At 45.7% G+C, this 18021-nt stretch overlaps 1 protein-coding gene across 1 annotated transcript in view; it reads right to left on the bottom strand.

Annotated features, from left to right (window-relative positions):
* Positions 1–11244: 11244 nt before the first annotated feature.
* gabrb1 (gamma-aminobutyric acid type A receptor subunit beta1) overlaps positions 11245–18021 on the bottom strand; it is a gene marked incomplete at both ends in the record, with an annotated part of 17543 nt that continues 10766 nt past the window's right edge. Inside the window, 3 exons of the mRNA XM_084310365.1 lie at positions 11245–11592; positions 12378–12628; positions 17838–17990. Of these exons, the coding sequence (XP_084166491.1) occupies positions 11245–11592; positions 12378–12628; positions 17838–17990 (752 nt within the window). The remainder of the gene's footprint in view (positions 11593–12377; positions 12629–17837; positions 17991–18021) is intronic.

The following is an 18021-nucleotide window of genomic DNA, read 5'->3' as shown; positions in this document are numbered from 1 at the left end:
ATTAGCTACAGTCACTAGTAGTGTATTTGATGCGATGCCATTAGCTACAGTAACTAGTAGTATATTTGATGCCATTATCTACAGTAACTAGTAGTGTATTTGATGCGATGCCATTAGCTACAGTAACTAGTAGTATATTTGATGCCATTATCTACAGTAACTAGTCGTGTATTTGATGCGATGCCACCATTAGCTACAGTAACTCACTGAGTCCCGTGGTCGGAATTCTGGCAGTAGTTCCGCATACCACACAATGTAAAAAATAATCCCAACTATCCCTTTAAGGTGAGTTTAGACTGGATGCCTTATCTCAGATCCAAAATGGCCGTCCCGACAGTCAGGGTGCATCTGCATCAGTCTTGGGGGATCGGGCCGAATAATTTCTTCCAAACATGCTTTGATTCGGGCCAGTCTGCTGTCTTCGGACTCTCCTGGCGCATTCGTCTTACAGTCACAGTGATTGCTGTGAACATTCATGACCCCCTAGAAGGAGAAACCTATGTATTCTGGTGGTCACCTTTTCTCTAGCGCCACCATACAGAACTATAGCCTGGTCTGTTCAGACGGGCGGCCACACTGTTCCTGTCATCTCCCCAGTAGAATGTGAACAGCAGAGTGGGGAGGCTGTTAGCACCTAGCGCTGCACTCAGTGTTCTTCTAGTTCAGTGGTTCCCAAAGTCGGGGTCGCGACCCAAAGGTGGGCCGCGAGCAGCCACGGGTGGGCCGCGAGATGATTTAAAAAAAAATAAAAATATTTTTTTTATTTTTATTTTTTTATTGTTATTTTTTTTGTCAGGCCACTGAACTTAGAAGCAGGCCAGGACAGTGTTTCTAGTTGTATTCTAAAATTCTATTCTATTGTATTCTAAAATGTGACTATATGGTTTTATATTAACTTAATAAATAAACAAAAACGAAAAATCGACTTATTTCAACGAACATTTCAAACTAAATAACAGATTATGCACATAAAACGCTGAAAACAACCGAAGCAACAATAGTATTTTAATGAGGCTATTATTATTATCATTATTATTTTGCAACAAGTTAGCCCTCTCATAAATAGCACATATAAATGAATAACTAACTTGAACTAACTTAATAGGATTGAAGTGATATTTGTCTTAAAAAATCGGTCGCATGGCAAAAAAAAAAAAAAAAAAAGCCTGACGATGTGCATTGGGCCGCGGCTCTCTGACGCCTTATTTTCTGGGCCCTGGCCTGAAAAGTTTGGGAACCCCTGTTCTAGTTGACCCATACTGTGTCGTGTTAGAGTGGCATGTGGCAGTGGCATGCTAGCACTGATCACACCCTCTAAAAACGGGCAGTCTTTAAATGTTAAAATAGGCCTACATCTACAGTACATCATCTGATGCCGTTTTTAAGTTTAAATTTATTTTATTTATGTATTTATTACCCAGGGACAATGCACATCAATCAATACTTTCAGTTTCCACATCAATGTAAATGTGTCCGAATTAGCTAATGAGCTAGTTTTCGTCCGGAGTCCCTACCATGCATGTCTTTTGGTGTCGTGAAATGTAGTGGAGTAAAAGTAGGAGGTTCTCTATAGTGAAAAGTAGGAGGTTCTCTATAGTGAAAAGTAGGAGGTTCTCTATAGTGAAAGTAGGAGGTTCTCTATAGTGAAATGTAGGAGGTTCTCTATAGTGAATGTAGGAGGTTCTCTATAGTGAAATGTAGGAGGTTCTCTATAGTGAAAGTAGGTTCTCTATAGTAAAGGCAGGATGTTCTCTATAGTAAAAGTAGGAGGTTCTCTATAGTAAAAGTAGGAGGTTCTCTATAGTGAAAGTAGGAGGTTCTCTATAGTAAAGGTAGGAGGTTCTCTATAGTAAAAGTAGGAGGTTCTCTATAGTGAAATGTAGGAGGTTCTCTATAGTAAAAGTAGGAGGTTCTCTATAGTGAAAGTAGGAGGTTCTCTATAGTAAAAGTAGGAGGTTCTCTATAGTGAAATGTAGGAGGTTCTCTATAGTAAAAGTAGGAGGTTCTCTATAGTGAAAGTAGGAGGTTCTCTATAGTGAAAGTAGGAGGTTCTCTATAGTGAAAGTAGGAGGTTCTCTATAGTAAAGGTAGGAGGTTCTCTATAGTAAAAGTAGGAGGTTCTCTATAGTGAAATGTAGGAGGTTCTCTATAGTAAAAGTAGGAGGTTCTCTATAGTGAAAGTAGGAGGTTCTCTATAGTAAAAGTAGGAGGTTCTCTATAGTGAAATGTAGGAGGTTCTCTATAGTAAAAGTAGGAGGTTCTCTATAGTGAAAGTAGGAGGTTCTCTATAGTAAAGGTAGGAGGTTCTCTATAGTGAAAGTAGGAGGTTCTCTATAGTGAAAGTAGGAGGTTCTCTATAGTAAAAGTAGGAGGTTCTCTATAGTGAAAGTAGGAGGTTCTCTATAGTGAAAGTAGGAGGTTCTCTATAGTAAAAGTAGGAGGTTCTCTATAGTAAAGGTAGGAGGTTCTCTATAGTGAAAGTAGGAGGTTCTCTATAGTAAAAGTAGGAGGTTCTCTATAGTGAAAGTAGGAGGTTCTCTACAGTGAAAACACTACAGTACAAGTGCCTCAGAACTGCACTTAAAGGGGCACTTCACCAAATGTTGATTTATTTTGCACATAATCTCACACATTCCAAAAACCTCTAAACGATTTTGCACACATTCATTGAGTTCAACAGTAAATTTGTTTGAATAAGGCCACCAGTGATGTCATCGGGGATATTGAATCGTTGTGTTGTGTTAAGTATAGCTCAGTGAAATGATGTCGATGAGGAAATAGCAACGCTTTGTCTTATAGGGATGCTTATAATTTCATGGAGCTGTAATTAAATCCTGTTGCAAAGTTTAACACCTTGATCTTCAACCTTTTGTCAATCAAGTTGTGTTTTAATTGATTTGTTATCCTTGCTCTTTGCCTCGTCTTATTGTTATGATTTGATATGCTGTGTGATTGTATTTGCTTTTCTGCTCGACGTGACTGTATACGAGGGAAATCGAGTTTAAATAAAGGTTTGAAATGAAAAAGGTTTGAAATGAACACAGCACAAGGATCAAATGTCCCCAATGACATCACTGGTGGCCTTATTCAAACTCGTTTACTCTCAAAGGACTAGATTCATGTGCAGAACTGTTTGGAGTTGTTGGATGTGGTGAGAGTATGTGCAGAAATAAATCAGCATTGTATTTCTTTTTTTGGTGAGGTGACCCTTTAACACAATGGACGCCAGAGGTCGCTATGGGCGTTAGGCCGTTTAAGCCAGCGCTTTGTTCAATGGAGAGAATGCCGTGTTTGCGAGTGCTAAAACTATATTAAATATTATAGCTATGGATCTAATAACGTTGTCGATTGTCAGTGAGTTTCTTCTGGTCAACATGCAAAAAAACAGAGTATTTTTTCATCCATACACTTCCGTTTTATACTGTGGTGATTCTGAATAATCCCAGGAAAAGACGCGAAAACAGCCCTTTAGTTAAATCCACTTATCACATTGCCATTTTTCGCCTGATTATCGAATCATCCTGAAATCAACGCTAGATTATCGTTATTATGTTTCCTCATGCACGCCTGAAAGGGGGTTTGGAACGGGGCGCCCATCCGTGCCGTGATGTGACCAACGGGACACAGCACACACACATTCCACACAGACAGCTTCGATCGCGGGAGAAGAAAATATCGGATCAACGTAAGATTGGATATAGACTGTCCTTACCTTGTCTCTGATGTAATGCAAAAAGAATAATCCGAATGATCCGATCGCCATTCCAAATACTGGTCGCGGTAGTCTGTCCCACGTTATCCAGCATTGCACATGGACGGGCGGGCGGATGAACTCGTCGAGGCATCCGTGGTGACCGCTTTTCTTGTGGGATTATTTAGACCCCGCCCGCACGCTGCAGCTCGGCCGAGAAAACAAACTACATCGTTTCAAATGGAGTGCAATAGCGGCCGCAAGGCGTTAGACGGCGGTATCGACCGTCTGCAAGCTCAGACATATTCAGAACAGCCTGCACAAGGTGCCTCGATGGATTATGAATGGCAATAGCGAATAAAAGAAATAAGGATCATAACAACGAGTTAACTCTTTGTTGGCGCTCAACGATTGGCGGGCTAACACGAGTTAACTCGTTGTTGGCGCTGAAAGGGTTAAGAACAGCAGATTTTTTGTAAAAACAAACAAAAAACACTTTCCATCACTGCTGCTGGTGAGAGAGTCCAGAACCAGACACTCCAGAACCGAGAGTCCAGAACCAGAGAGTCCAGAACCAGAGAGTCCAGAACCAGAGAGTCCAGAACCAGACACTCCAGAACCAGAGAGTCCAGAACCAGACACTCCAGAACCAGAGAGTCCAGAACCAGGGTTAGGGTTCTAAATGATGGGAGACGGGACATGTCTGGGTTGGTTAGGTAGGGATGTCAGTTTCATTTTTATTAGAATTCTATTTTTGGAAGTCCTTACAATTTTCAAACAAAGGATTTTGTATTTTGTGTGTTCCCTCTCTCTCTCTCTCTCTTACACGTATATACACACACACACACACACACACACACACGCACACACACGCACACACATGCACACGCACACACACACACAAGCACACACCCATTCCACACGAGAGCAGACGCAGAGCAGAGAGAAAGACGGATCATTTGACACAATAGAGTTCAGCCACTTGTCCTCGCTGTCCTTCCTGGCGGGGCGCCGGGAGGAGAATGTTAAAGGACCTCCGTCCGTCTGTCTGCGGAGACACAGACACATGTCCTCCGTCCGTCTGTCTGCGGAGACACAGACACATGTCCTCCGTCCGTCTGTCTGCGGAGACACAGACACATGTCCTCCGTCCGTCTGTCTGCGGAGACACAGACACATGTCCTCCGTCCGGCTGCTTTGAGTTCAAGATGTGAAGAAAAGGTGTATTTTTTTTTCTTTTTTTTTTCCTCAGTCCCCAGTCCGTCAATTCCCTGCCTCTCTCTCTCTCTCTGCCTGTCTGCCTCTCTCTCTCTGCCTCTCTCTCTCTTTCTCTGCCTGCCTCTCTCTCTCTCTCTCTCTCTCTCTATCTTTCTCTGCCTGCCTCTGTCTCTCTCTCTGTCTATGTCTCTGTCTCTCTGTCTCTCTGTCTCTCTCTCTCTCTCTGGCAGCGTTGCGGAACAACCTGGTGAAACACAAACTCGCGGGTGGGTTGTTATTATTTTTGTTTTTTTCACCATCGAATTCATGGATTGTCATCAGAATGCTGGAATGTCTTGACTAACAATCTACTAATCTTTTTTGAGATAATGGTACTTTTTGTAATTGTTTTTTTTTATAAGCCTCTCTCTCTCTCTCTCTCTCTCTCTCTCTCCGAAAAGGTTTCCCTCCAGTGTCCCTCCTCGCCCGTTTTGGTTTGTTCCTTCCTCTTCTCCTTTGAATTGTTGTTGTTATTGTTCTTCTTCTTCTTCTTCTTCTAAAAAAAGTACAAGTTGATTCGTTTAAATTCTACTCACTAGATATAAGTTTTAAGTTTGAACCCTGTGAAAATATTGAGATTCTCGTTAAAGGCACAATATTCAGCCATGAGGAAAGAGAAACCTGCTACTATTGTGTCATGTAGAAGCCTATCTGCTTTTGCATTTTTTTTGTTAAGCCCTGATAAAACAAGCAAGTCCATATGTCTAGTCTGCGTTTTCCCTCCAAACGTGAGTTCTGGTGAGTTCTGGTGGCTCGGGGTTAATCTCAGCAGGACCAGTTACTTTACCCAATCACACGGCAGAATACTGTCTGTCAAAAAGAATAACATGATCAGCGCAAGTGATAATTAATTTGGGTCATATTTGTGGCATGACCACCAAAATGAATAACTGTAGCAGATGACATAATTAGTTATTAATATTTTTAGCCTTTTTACCAATAGTAGTTGTAGATAATATCACTAGAGACCTTTTCGGACCGTCTGATTGGTCTGGCTGAATATAGGGAAGCTCTCGGGACTCAACATCAATATATCATATCACATCAACCACTGGAACATCTTGTTCCTACAGTCAACCTTAGAGGTGGGGGGGGCGTCTTCGTGTGAACATCAGCGAGGAAGTCAGACGTGGAGTCAGACGTGGAGTCAAGAGTCAGACGTGAAGTCAGACGTGGAGTCAGGAGTCAGACGTGGAGTCAAGAGTCAGACGTGAAGTCAGGAGACAGACGTGAAGTCAGACGTGGAGTCAGGAGACAGACGTGAAGTCAGACGTGAAGTCAGGAGTCAGACGTGAAGTTAGACGTGGAGTCAAGAGACAGACGTGAAGTCAGACGTGAAGTCAGGAGATAGACGTCTATCTATCTATCTATCTATCTATCTATCTATCTATCTATCTATCTATCTATCTATCTATCTATCTATCTATCTATCTATCTATCTATCTATCTATCTATCTACTGTATCTATCTATTCATACTGTAACTCTGGTTCTGTGATCAAAGCCCTCTAGAGGACAGCGACTCAGGGTAACATGTGCTGGTCAATGCGCGCAACGACCAGGAAGGGAATTGGCATAATGACTAAATTGGGGGATGGGAGAGAAAAAAAAATAGAAAGGAAAATATTTTTAAACATCTTCTTCTTCTTTCGTGTAACGTCAGAGGTCCAACTCCGTATCTTGTAGCCATGCCCTTAACTCTGGTCCCACATCAAAGAGGCTGGCTTCCGAGGGTGGTTTGTATAGGGGGCAGATGGTCAGGATGTGGTCAACAGTCTGCTCAGGGTCTCCACACTCACATGCAGCACTGTCTGCCAGGCCCCACTTCTTTAATGATGCTTTAAAGCGACCGACCCCAGATCTTAAACGGTTCAGCAGAATGCATTGCCGGCATGGAAGATCGTCTCCTGTGGCGCCATCTCCTGGATCCCAGATGTAGTGGTGGATACGGGTTGGCCCAGCACTCTCCCACTCTCTCTTCCAGGCTGCCGCCAGCCATCCATTTCTGGATAGGTCCTCAGTGGTGGAACGGAGCATCTCTTGTGCCACCTTGTTGTAGGGGTGGCGGGACTTGAGTCTGCTCATAGGTGCTGTTGTTGTTGTGGTGTTGTGTAGGGTGTGCCAGTCATGCTTCACTGCTTTCCTTGCTAGGGTGAGAGTGGCAGCCTCTCGTTGTAGGCCAGCTGGTGCGATTCCTGCAAGGACTGGCAGCAGGAAGACGGGTCTAGTAGCCTTCAGGCATCCAGTGATGATCCGGAGGGCGTTGTTAGTAGCCGCATCAACTTTTTTAACGTGTGGGCTTCTGCTCCAGACTGGGGCACAGTACTCCGCTGCCGAGAAGACCAGCTGGCCATCGCTGGTGTGTAGGACAAAACTGCGGTTAGACAGCATCTCCATAATAAACTTCACCATATGCCGATCAGGTACCATCCTCATCAGCTTCAGGTGGAGTCCACGGTGCCAGACAGTATCGTACGCGGCAGTCAGGTCCAGGTACACTACCCCCGCTTTCTCATTAGCCTGGAAGCTGTCCTCGATGTCTTGAGACAGTAGTGTTACCGGTCCACTGTTGATCTACCACGTCGGAAACCGGCCTGTTCCTGTGGGAGCTGTGTGTCAATTACTGGCTCAATGCGGCTATGGATCATTCTTTCCAATATCTTAAATGGAACACAGAGCAGCGAGATGGGTCGATATGCCTTGGGGTCTTCCGCAGGTTTGTTTGGCTTTGGCAGGGCAATTACAGAAGCACAACGCCAGGTCTTGGGGATCTTGCACCTCTGATAGCATGCAGAGAAGAATGCACAGAGCCAGTCAGATGTTGTTGTGCTCTGGTGGGTGATAAACTCCGGGTGGATGTTGTCACGGCCTGGAGATTTGCCCGTCTTGAGCTTTACTCATGGCCTCACCGAGTTCATCTGCTGTGAACTCTCCTGAGAGGTTGGAATCTGCACTGGCCACCTTGGAGAGGGATGACACTTCCCGCGCTATCAGGCGGGTAACATCTTTGTCTGCGTCTGGGTAACGACGGTTCTTCAGGAGCTCGGAGGCGATGGCATCTGCAGTGACTGGGTTCTGTGATCAAAGCCCTCTAGAGGACAGCGACTCAGGGTAACATGTGCTGGTCAATGCGCGCAACGACCAGGAAGGGAATTGGCATAATGACTAAATTGGGGGATGATGGGAGAGAAAAAAAAATAGAAAGGCAAACATTTTTAAACATTATAATAAAAGAAGGCTCGTTTTCATCTGTAGTCCCTGGACAAGTGGAAAGGCTGTAGTCGGCGGCGTGGGTCGTCGTAAGCAGGCAGGTCATTGTGAAAGAAACAGGGAGCATATAGGCGCTGATGATGCTCTGTTAGGTCACGGATATGCAATCTCTTTTCAATACTCGCACACAGGGGCTTAGCCAATCAGGTGGCGCCAGAGGGTGAAGCCTATGTGACATGGACCCTTTAGTTACTACAGTACAAGTGCAAACACACCTACGAGGTCAGGGAGGTCAGTGAGGTCAGGGAGGTCAGTGAAGTCAGTGAGGTCAGGGAGGTCAGTGAGGTCAGTGAGGTCAGGGAGGTCAGTGAGGTCAGGGAGGTCAGTGAGGTCAGTGAGGTCAGGGAGGTCAGTGAGGTCAGTGAGGTCAGAGAGGTCAGGGAGGTCAGAGGTTAGGGAGGCGCTGACAGACACCTGGGCTTCCTCACAACGTTGTAATATTAAAAGGGCAAATCCACCCAAAAACAGAATTTACATTGTCTATTCCAACGATCTTAGAAAGTTCAGTCAACATCTATTAACACAGTAAATTGTCTCCCAGAGTTGAGATATTGCATCCAGTTTTATTTAAAGGTGCTATAGATACAAATATTTATGTACAAAATGATATGTATTTAATATTTTTTTACTAGTATTGCTCCCCCCCCGCCCCCCCCAAAAAACCTTGGCGGGTCCAAAATTAATGTTGTTGTTGACATGTTGCTGCATAAAGCCCCGCCCTACTCCCCATTACCTCACGTGGAACGATGCACCTGATTGGATAAATGACATGCTGGTGCTCTAGTGCGACATCTAGTGGCTGAATCTTATCTATAGAACCTTTAAAACGTGTCTTACAGCTCTGAAGCGGAACATGTATCCCATGTCTTGCCACAGGGTCTGTCATAGTGTCCTAGGATTTGTTCCCTACAATCCTGTCCGTGTTATCTATCAGAAAAACACATATTCACAAATCAAAACTGTACAATATTATAGAAATACATTTCTATTTTAGGGTGGATTTTTCCATTTAACTCCCACACTTTAATGCCAACGCTTGGGATCCAGTAGTTTTTTTGAATGAAGATGTTTGTATCTAATATCTATACTTTTTATCACGACAGATACTGGACATCCTGTTCCGTCCTCTCGCCCCCACCCCCCCTCCCCCACCAGCGTGTGTCATCAGGGCTTACACTTTGTTTTTTTGTATGTTTTTGATAGCATGGTGACATCATAAGTCATTCTTACCTGATTTCTTTTAAAGAAAATTACATTTTTACATGCTCACAGACGCTGTGAGAATACCGATAGAGATACAAATTTGAACAAATTGATTTTTTTTTCTTTTTCGTCAGGTTTCCAATTAAAACATCTGCCCTGTACTTCACCCTCCCCCCCCCTAAAATGCAATGATTGTTCAAAAGCATACAGTATAATGATTATAATACAGAGAAGCCTGGTACGAGCCCTGCAAAGCTTTTCTCTTTTTTCTTACAGAAAGTAAAGGAAAACAGACTGTTGTTTTTTTACAGTGTAAAACAGCAGGTAAAACACATGCAAATAAACCTAAGGAAGAAATCATGTCTCACATGTATGTCTGAAGGCCAGCGTTGACCCTTGACCCTCGACACTGGACCCTCAACCCATGACCCTTGACCCTCAACTCACAAACTGACTCGTCAAAAGGGGGAGGGTTTTTAAACACGACGAGAACATTGCCTAAAAACACTCCGTGAGGATCAACTCAGCCGTTAGCTTGAACAAAACCAGGCCCGGAACGTGCTGCATGGGGAGAGGACTCAAACCCAAAGTCTTTCCCTATAAACGCCGCCAACGCCAACCTTGGAAAGTTGAACTTTCGAATCCCAAAATGGCATTTTTTCCTGCCGAGGGAGGGCGAGGAATCACAAGATCACCCGTCTCCGCAGAGGGAGGCCGAGGAATCACAAGATCACCCGTCTCCGCAGAGGGAGGCCGAGGAATCACAAGATCACCCGCCTCCGCAGAGGGAGGGGGAAGAATCACAAGATCACCCGCCTCCGCAGAGGGAGGGGGAAGACTCACAAGATCACCCACTGTCTCCGCCGAGGTGAGAATCATCTTTCAGACCCATGTTTTTGCACCTGGGCTCCTTGTTGTTCTGTTTGTTTGTTTTGTTTCTCTTCATTTGTGTTGTTTTCTTTTTGAAACTTTCAAAAGCAAATCAAAGCCGTGTTCAGTCCGCATGCAAAGAGTGAGAGGAACTAATGTGAGGAAAAAGTAGTTAATAAATGAAACATGGTTGTCTAACGATAGTGTCTAGTAAAGATACCATCCGGTAAAGATACCTGTAAAGATACCATCCAGTAAAGATACTAGTAAAGATACCAGTAAAGATACCAGTAAAGATACCAGTAAAGATACCAGTAAAGATAATGTCTAGTAAAGATACCAGTAAAGATACTGTCTAGTAAAGATACTGTCTAGTAAAGATACCAGTAAAGATACCAGTAAAGATATCAGTAAAGATAACATCTAGTAAAGATACCAGTAAAGATACCAGTAAAGATACCAGTAAAGATAACATCTAGTAAATATACCAGTAAAGATACCAGTAAACATACCATCCAGTAAAGATACCAGTAAAGATACTCAGAAATGCGAGTCCGTACCTTAACCGCATCTTCCGCAAGTCCATACTACTTTTCTCTAAGTTCTATTTTGTATGGATGAATACAGCAAAAAGTGAGAGAATTTATTAAATTGTACTTCTCTTTTATACATATATATATATAGATATACATATATGTATATGTATATATATATTTATATATATATATGTATAATTATATATATATATATATTTATATATTTTATATTAAATTGTATTTACATTGAAAAGACATCCTTGACTCCTCTCATTCCAGAACAGAAGTGATACAAACAGGGGCTTGAGTAGAACGCCCCCCATACCTCGCCATCGCTGTATAAGACCTAGCTCGCTAGCTTAAACAAAATGCCGGCAGGGCGTTAGCCCGCCACGGACCCCCACCCCCCCTGCCTGCCCTAGTTGACGTAGTAAAGCCAGTAGACCAGGTTGAAGAAGGTGAAGGCGATGGGGAAGATGACGCGAGACCACTTGTCTATGGCGTTGACGTCCATGAGGTCGGGGATCTTGACCTTGAGCTGCGAGGCCCTCCTGCGGAGGCGGCCCCCCTTCTTGTGGGCCGTGGGGCGCTCCAGCGCCGGCCGGCCGTACAGGTCCCGGCTGGCCATGGGCTTGCGGTACTGTATGCTGGCGCTGTCGTAGGAGAACATGGTGGCCCGCGGGTCGTTGAGGGCGCCCATCATGTCGCCGCCGCCGCCCATCTCGTTGGTCAGGTTGGTCAGGAGGATGTTGCCGTGGGCGTCCACCTGAGGAAGCAAGGTCAATGTCAAGGTCAAGCGTCTCAGTGGTGTGGCCATTTTAGTTTTTAGCAAGGACACCGTGTCTCAGTGGTGCGGCCATTTTGTTTCTGTCTCAAGTGTACGACATCTAGTGGCTGAATGTTATCTATAGAACCTTTAACATCTAGTGGCTGAATGTTATCTATAGAACCTTTAACATCTAGTGGCTGAATGTTATCTATAGCACCTTTAACATCTAGTGGCTGAATGTTATCTATAGCACCTTTAACATCTAGTGGCTGAATGTTATCTATAGCACTTTTAACATCTAGTGGCTGAATGTTATCTATAGCACTTTTAACATCTATTGGCTGAATGTTATCTATAGCACTTTTAACATTTAGTGGCTGAATGTTATCTATAGCACCTTTAACATCTAGTGGCTGAATGTTATCTATAACACTTTTAACACCTAGTGGCTGAATGTTATCTAGAGCACTTTTAACACCTAGTGGCTGAATGTTATCTATAGCACCATATAGTGGCTGAATGTTATCTATAGCACCATCTAGTGGCTGAATGTTATCTATACTATAGCACCATCTAGTGGCTGAATGTTATCTATATAGCACCATCTAGTGGCTGAATGTTGTCTATAGCACCATCTAGTGGCTGAATGTTATCTATAGCACCATCTAGTGGCTGAATGTTATCTATAGCACCATCTAGTGGCTGAATGTTATCTATAGCACCATCTAGTGGCTGAATGTTATCTACAGCACCATCTAGTGGCTGAATGTTATCCACAGCACCTGCACTTTGTTCCCCTCTAGCCTCTTGTTCTCGTTGTTGGTCTTGGCCGCCTTCTCCGCCACCTTCTTCTGCAGCTGCGGCCCGCGGCCGAAGAAGATGTAGTTGACGAAGGCGTACTCCAGCAGGGCGAGGAAGACGAAGGCGAAGCAGGCCATCAGGTAGATGTCGATGGCCTTCACGTACGGGATCTTAGGGAGCGTCTCCCTCAGGTGGGTGTTGATGGTGGTCATGGTGAGCACCGTGGTGATCCCTGGAGGAGAGAAGAAGAGGGGGAGGGGGAGGAGGAGAGGGGGAGGAGGAGGAGGAGGGAGAGGAGGAGAGAGAGAGGGAGGAGAGGAGGAGGGATAGGAAGAGGAAAGAGGGGGAGGAGAGGAGGGAGAGGAAGAGGAAGAGGGAGAGGGAGAGGGAGAGGGAGAGGAAGAGGGAGAGGAGGAGGAGGAGGAGGGAGAGGAAGAGGAGGGAGGGGGAGGAGAGGAGGGAGGAAGAGGAAGAGGGAGAGGAGGAGGAGGAGGAGGAGGAGGAGGGAGAGGGAGAAGAAGAGGAGGGAGAGAGGAAGAGGGAGAGGAGGAGGAGGAAGAGGAGGAGGGAGAGGAAGAGGAGGGAGGGGAGGAGAGGAGGGAGAAGAAGAGGAAGAGGGAGAGGAGGAGAGAGAGGAAGAGGGAGAGGAGGAGGAAGCGGGAGAGGCGGAGGAAGAAGAAGAAGATGGAGAGGAAGAGGGAGAGGAGGAGGAGGAAGAGGGGGAGCGAGAGGAGGAAGAGGAAGAGGAGGAGGGAGATGAGGGAGAAGAGAAGGGATAGGAAGAGGGGGAGGAGGAGGAGAGAGAGGAAGAGGGAGAGGAGGAGGAGGAAGAAGAGTGAGAGGAAGAGGGAGAAAAGGAAGGGAAGAGGGGGAGGGAGAGGATGAGGAAGAGGAAGAGGAGGCGGGAGAGGAGGAGGAGGAAGAAGAGGAGGAAGAGGAGGAGGTAGAGGAAGAGGGAGAGGAGGAGGAAGAGGAGGGAGAGGAGGAGGGAGAAGGAGAGGAGGAGGGAGAGGAGGAAGAAGAGGAGGGAGCGGAAGAGGGAGAGGAGGAGGAAGAGGGAGAGGAGGAGGAGGAAGAAGGAGAATGAGAGGAGGAAGAAGGAGAAGAAGAAGAAGAATGTATAGTATTATTATGTACAGTGATACAGGTATAAAGACACTATGGTAGTAACTCATACTGGCCAGTGATATAAATAGTAAGAGTAGGTAAGGGATATATACAGATATAGATATAGATATAGTATATAATGCAGGTATGAAAGACATATTATATGCAGGTATATTCAGACAGATGTGGATAAATGTAGATACAGTACAAATAAATATATATATAGGGTACATGCAGCATTATTGTACATGCTCATACATAGTTATATGGGTAGACTATAGTTCGAGGTAGGTAGTTATGATTACAGTGTAGGGCAGTTGTAGACAGTGGAGACAGTAGATAGGTATAAATAAAGTATAAGACAGTTGTAGACAGTAGATATGTATAAATAGAGTATAAGACAGTTGGGTACCAGAGTTTAGAGGTCGTACAGGATGGGTACCAGAGTTCAGAGGTCGTACAGTATGGGTACCAGAGTTCAGAGGTCGTACAGTATGGGTACCAGAGTGTGTACACGGCAGCAGCGGTGGTCAACAATGCGTGAGACGCACACAGCAGTCAGCGTACAGTAATGGAGCGCGTCATGCATACTCAAGCTGCCATCAGACATGAGAAGGCAGATGGTGCGTTCAGGGTCCCTGGGCGCCGCGGTGAAGAGCGCCGCTCCACGTGTGTAACGCCACGCTCCACCGGCCACGCCCCCCCCCCCCCGCTCCCCTGGTAACCATGGTAACCCTGGTGGTTATGTTATTTAGGATCATGTATATGTCTCTTTATGTATACGTGTGCCTGCCATATGTGTGCCTGCCTATACGGTGTTTATACACGTATAGCTTTGATTTGTCCCTGTACACTGTTTTTTTTATAGATGCACGAATGCCTAGTGAGTGAATGTACAGAATATGTTTTAAACTGTTTTTATTAGGGATGCTCGATATTGGCTTTTTTACCGATACCGATATATCGATATTGTCCAACTCTTAATTTCCGATACCGATATCAACCGATACCTATATATGCAGGGTTTTTCCCCCCAAAAAACTGAATAATCAGGTAATTAACATTACATATCTCTTGTTGTGGAATTAACACAACATTATGCATACTTTTGACAATAAATAAAATCTGAATTTGTTCTTACTTGCTTGCCTGGGTAAATAAAGGTTATAAAAATGTAAAAAAAAAAAAAAAAATAAAAAAGAATTAAATAAATTTAAAACCGATACCGATATTTTCCGATATCACATTTTAATGCCGATATCGGCCGATAATATCGGTAGGCCGATAATATCGGACATACCTAGTTTTTATATTAGCTCTAATGTCCTTCTATTTTTCTGTTTATTTTCTGGCTTAAACATCTAGCCCAGCCCCTACAACTGAAAACTAGCAACCCTGCTAATGTTGGCATATTTACAGTTTTCTTTTAAATTTGTATTCATTTATTTTATAAATGTATAAACTGTTGATTGATATGCACTGTGCCTGATCAAATTAACTGAGTAAACTAAACTAATAGGGGAAATGAAAGAGGCTGGACTGGGATGGCACAACATCGTTTCGGGAGGCCAACAACCGCGCAACATGGAAAGAAATCGTCAGTGGCCTATATGCTCCACAGGGAGTGCAAAGGCTTAAGTCAAAGTAAGTCAAACTAAACTAAACTAAACTGGTGACACTGGTGGACAGCTGCGCGCTGTAAACACGTCAGGGACCGCGTTGTTCCGCACGTTTGGCAAAGCGCTGCACAACTCCCTGCTGCACCCTGAAGCCTGACTGTAGAGCAGAGAGACAGAGGGGCAACTACTGAAGCAGGGGGGTATTTAGAAAGAGACTGGAGAAGGGATGAGGAGGAGGAGGAGGAGGAGGAGGGATGAGGAGGAGGGATGAGGAGGAGGGATGAGGAGGAGGAGGGATGAGGAGGAGGGAGGAGGAGGAGGGATGAGGAGGAGGGATGAGGAGGAGGGATGAGGAGGAGGGATGAGAGAGGAGGGTTGAGGAGGAGGGAGGAGGAGGAGGGAGGAGGAGGAGGATGGATGAGGAGGAGGGATGAGAAGGAGGGATGAGGAGGAGGGATGAGGAGGAGGGAGGAGGAGGAGGGATGAGGAGGAGGGAGGAGGAGGAGGGATGAGAAGGAGGGATGAGAGAGGAGGGTTGAGGAGGAGGGAGGAGGAGGAGGGAGGAGGAGGAGGATGGATGAGGAGGAGGGATGAGAAGGAGGGATGAGGAGGAGGGATGAGGAGGAGGGAGGAGGAGGAGGGATGAGGAGGAGGGAGGAGGAGGAGGGATGAGGAGGAGGGAGGAGGAGGAGGGATGAGAAGGAGGGATGAGGAGGAGGGATGAGGAGGGGGGATGAGGAGGGGGGAGGAGGAGGAGGGATGAGAAGGAGGGATGAGGAGGAGGGATGAGGAGGGGGGATGAGGAGGGGGGGATGATGAGGAGGGATGATGAGGAGGGATGAGGAGGAGGAGGAGGAGGGATGAGGATGAGGGAGGAGGAGGAGGGATGAGGAGGGGGGATGAGGAGGAGGGATGAGGAGGAGGGATGAGGAGGAGGTATGAGGAGGAGGGATGAGAAGGAGGGATGAGGAGGAGGGATGAGGAGGAGGAGGGATGAGAAGGAGGAGGGAGGAGGAGGAGGGATGAGGAGGAGGGATGATGAGGAGGAGAGATGAGGAGGAGGGATGAGGAGGAGGGATGAGGAGGAGGAGGGAGGAGGAGGGATGAGGAGGAGGGATGAGAAGGAGGGATGAGGAGGAGGAGGGATGAGGAGGAGGGATGAGGAGGAGGGATGAGGAGGAGGGATGATGAGAGGGGATGAGGAGGAGGAGGGATGAGGAGGAGGGATGATGAGGAGGGATGAGAAGGAGGGATGAGGAGGAGGTATGAGGAGGAGGGATGATAGAGGAGGGATGAGGAGGAGGGAGGAGTAGGAGGGATGAGGAGGAGGGATGAGGAGGAGGGATGAGGAGGAGGGATGAGGAGGAGGGATGATAGAGGAGGGATGAGGAGGAGGAGGATGAGGAGGAGGGATGAGGAGGAGGATGATAGAGGAGGGATGAGAAGGAGGGATGAGGAGGAGGGATGAGGAGGAGGAGGGATGAGGAGGAGGGATGTCAAAGGGCAGCAGAGACAAGTGATTCAGGGACACAGCCAGGTAAGTTGTCTCCTTTGTCCATTAATGTTACCTAAATGTCATATAAGTGAATTGTATAGAAAACAACTCACCAAAAGGGACTATTGCACAACAGATTTGACAAAAACAATCCACCTTCACCCCCCCTAATCCCCCCCCCCCCCCCTCCCTCCTCCCCCCCCCCCCCCCCCCCGCATTCCTTGCCATACCGCGGCTTTCACTGAAATGACGCCACTGCTCGACAACACGAACCCATGTGTGCCGAGACAGGCTTGGCGCAGCTTGGGGTGTCTATAAAAAGAAAAACGCTGGCACGGTGCAATTCTGGTCTCCATTTTGGCATAAAATCTTGCCTGTGGCTCCCTCTCCCTCCCACTCAGACCATGTGTAAGCGCAACCTGACACACGCAAGGGCCGGCCCACTCACATAGAGAGAGAGAGAGAGAAACACTGACTGGTGAAATGAGGCATCTGCAGAGAGAGGATTTGTATGTAGTCCGGTGAATCAATTTCATCACCAGTCACGGTGTTTTTGAAGTTGTCTACTTCTCAGGGGGAGATTTAAAGGATTAAATAATTCAGGAGTACAGTTTTGAGTAAAAACATCAAACATTTTGTTTTTTCTTTCAAAAAATGATAGCTATCTTGCAGCATATTTTAAGTTTTTCTTTCTTATATTAAAATATATTTAGTTTTTTAAGAATTTGTAAAGGTTAGGCAAAAATAAGCACGTGCTTCAGCCTATTCCTTTTTTTCGGTCGTTGATTTTAGATTTTGTGTGTGAGCTTGCCTTGAATATGTACATTTGTGATCATTTTTTTCCTTTTGTAAGTCCACACCAGGTGTATTTGATTTGTCTGTAAACAAGACCGAAAAATAAACATCATTCATTCAAAAAATATATATAAATAAATGAAATAAAGTTTCTCGCCTAAGGCCGAACAGACCCACGGGCCGGCCCTGCTGACACGTCAGACCCATGGAACATATGCAAGCTAGCTCTCCAGTGGGTCTGAAAGCTAGCTCACCAGTGGGTCTCAAAGGTGCTTTTATTTTTCTCACTTTTTTACCAAAATCGCTCCTAATCACTCATTTCTGAACGGAATTTTATGAAATTTTGGACATGGACACACAAGACACACAAGAGAGGATGTCGTGGCCCGGATGATTCAAACCCACGACGCAGACGGCACACTGACCCAAGGCCACTCTGGCCGCCGAGGCGTCGTAGTTGATCCAGAAGGAGACCCAGGACAGGATGGTGATCAGGGTGGAGGGCATGTAGGTCTGCAGGATGAAGTAGCCGATGTTCCTCTTCAGCTTGAAGCTCAGAGACAGGCGGGGATAGGAACCTGGGGGAGAACAGAGAGAACAACGTAAAAC

This window comes from Notolepis coatsorum (genome assembly GCF_963971535.1).
Source record: "Notolepis coatsorum genome assembly, chromosome: 3".
In the NCBI taxonomy this organism is placed as follows: Eukaryota; Metazoa; Chordata; class Actinopteri; order Aulopiformes; family Paralepididae; genus Notolepis; species Notolepis coatsorum.
This window is presented reverse-complemented; position numbering and strand designations above follow the sequence as displayed.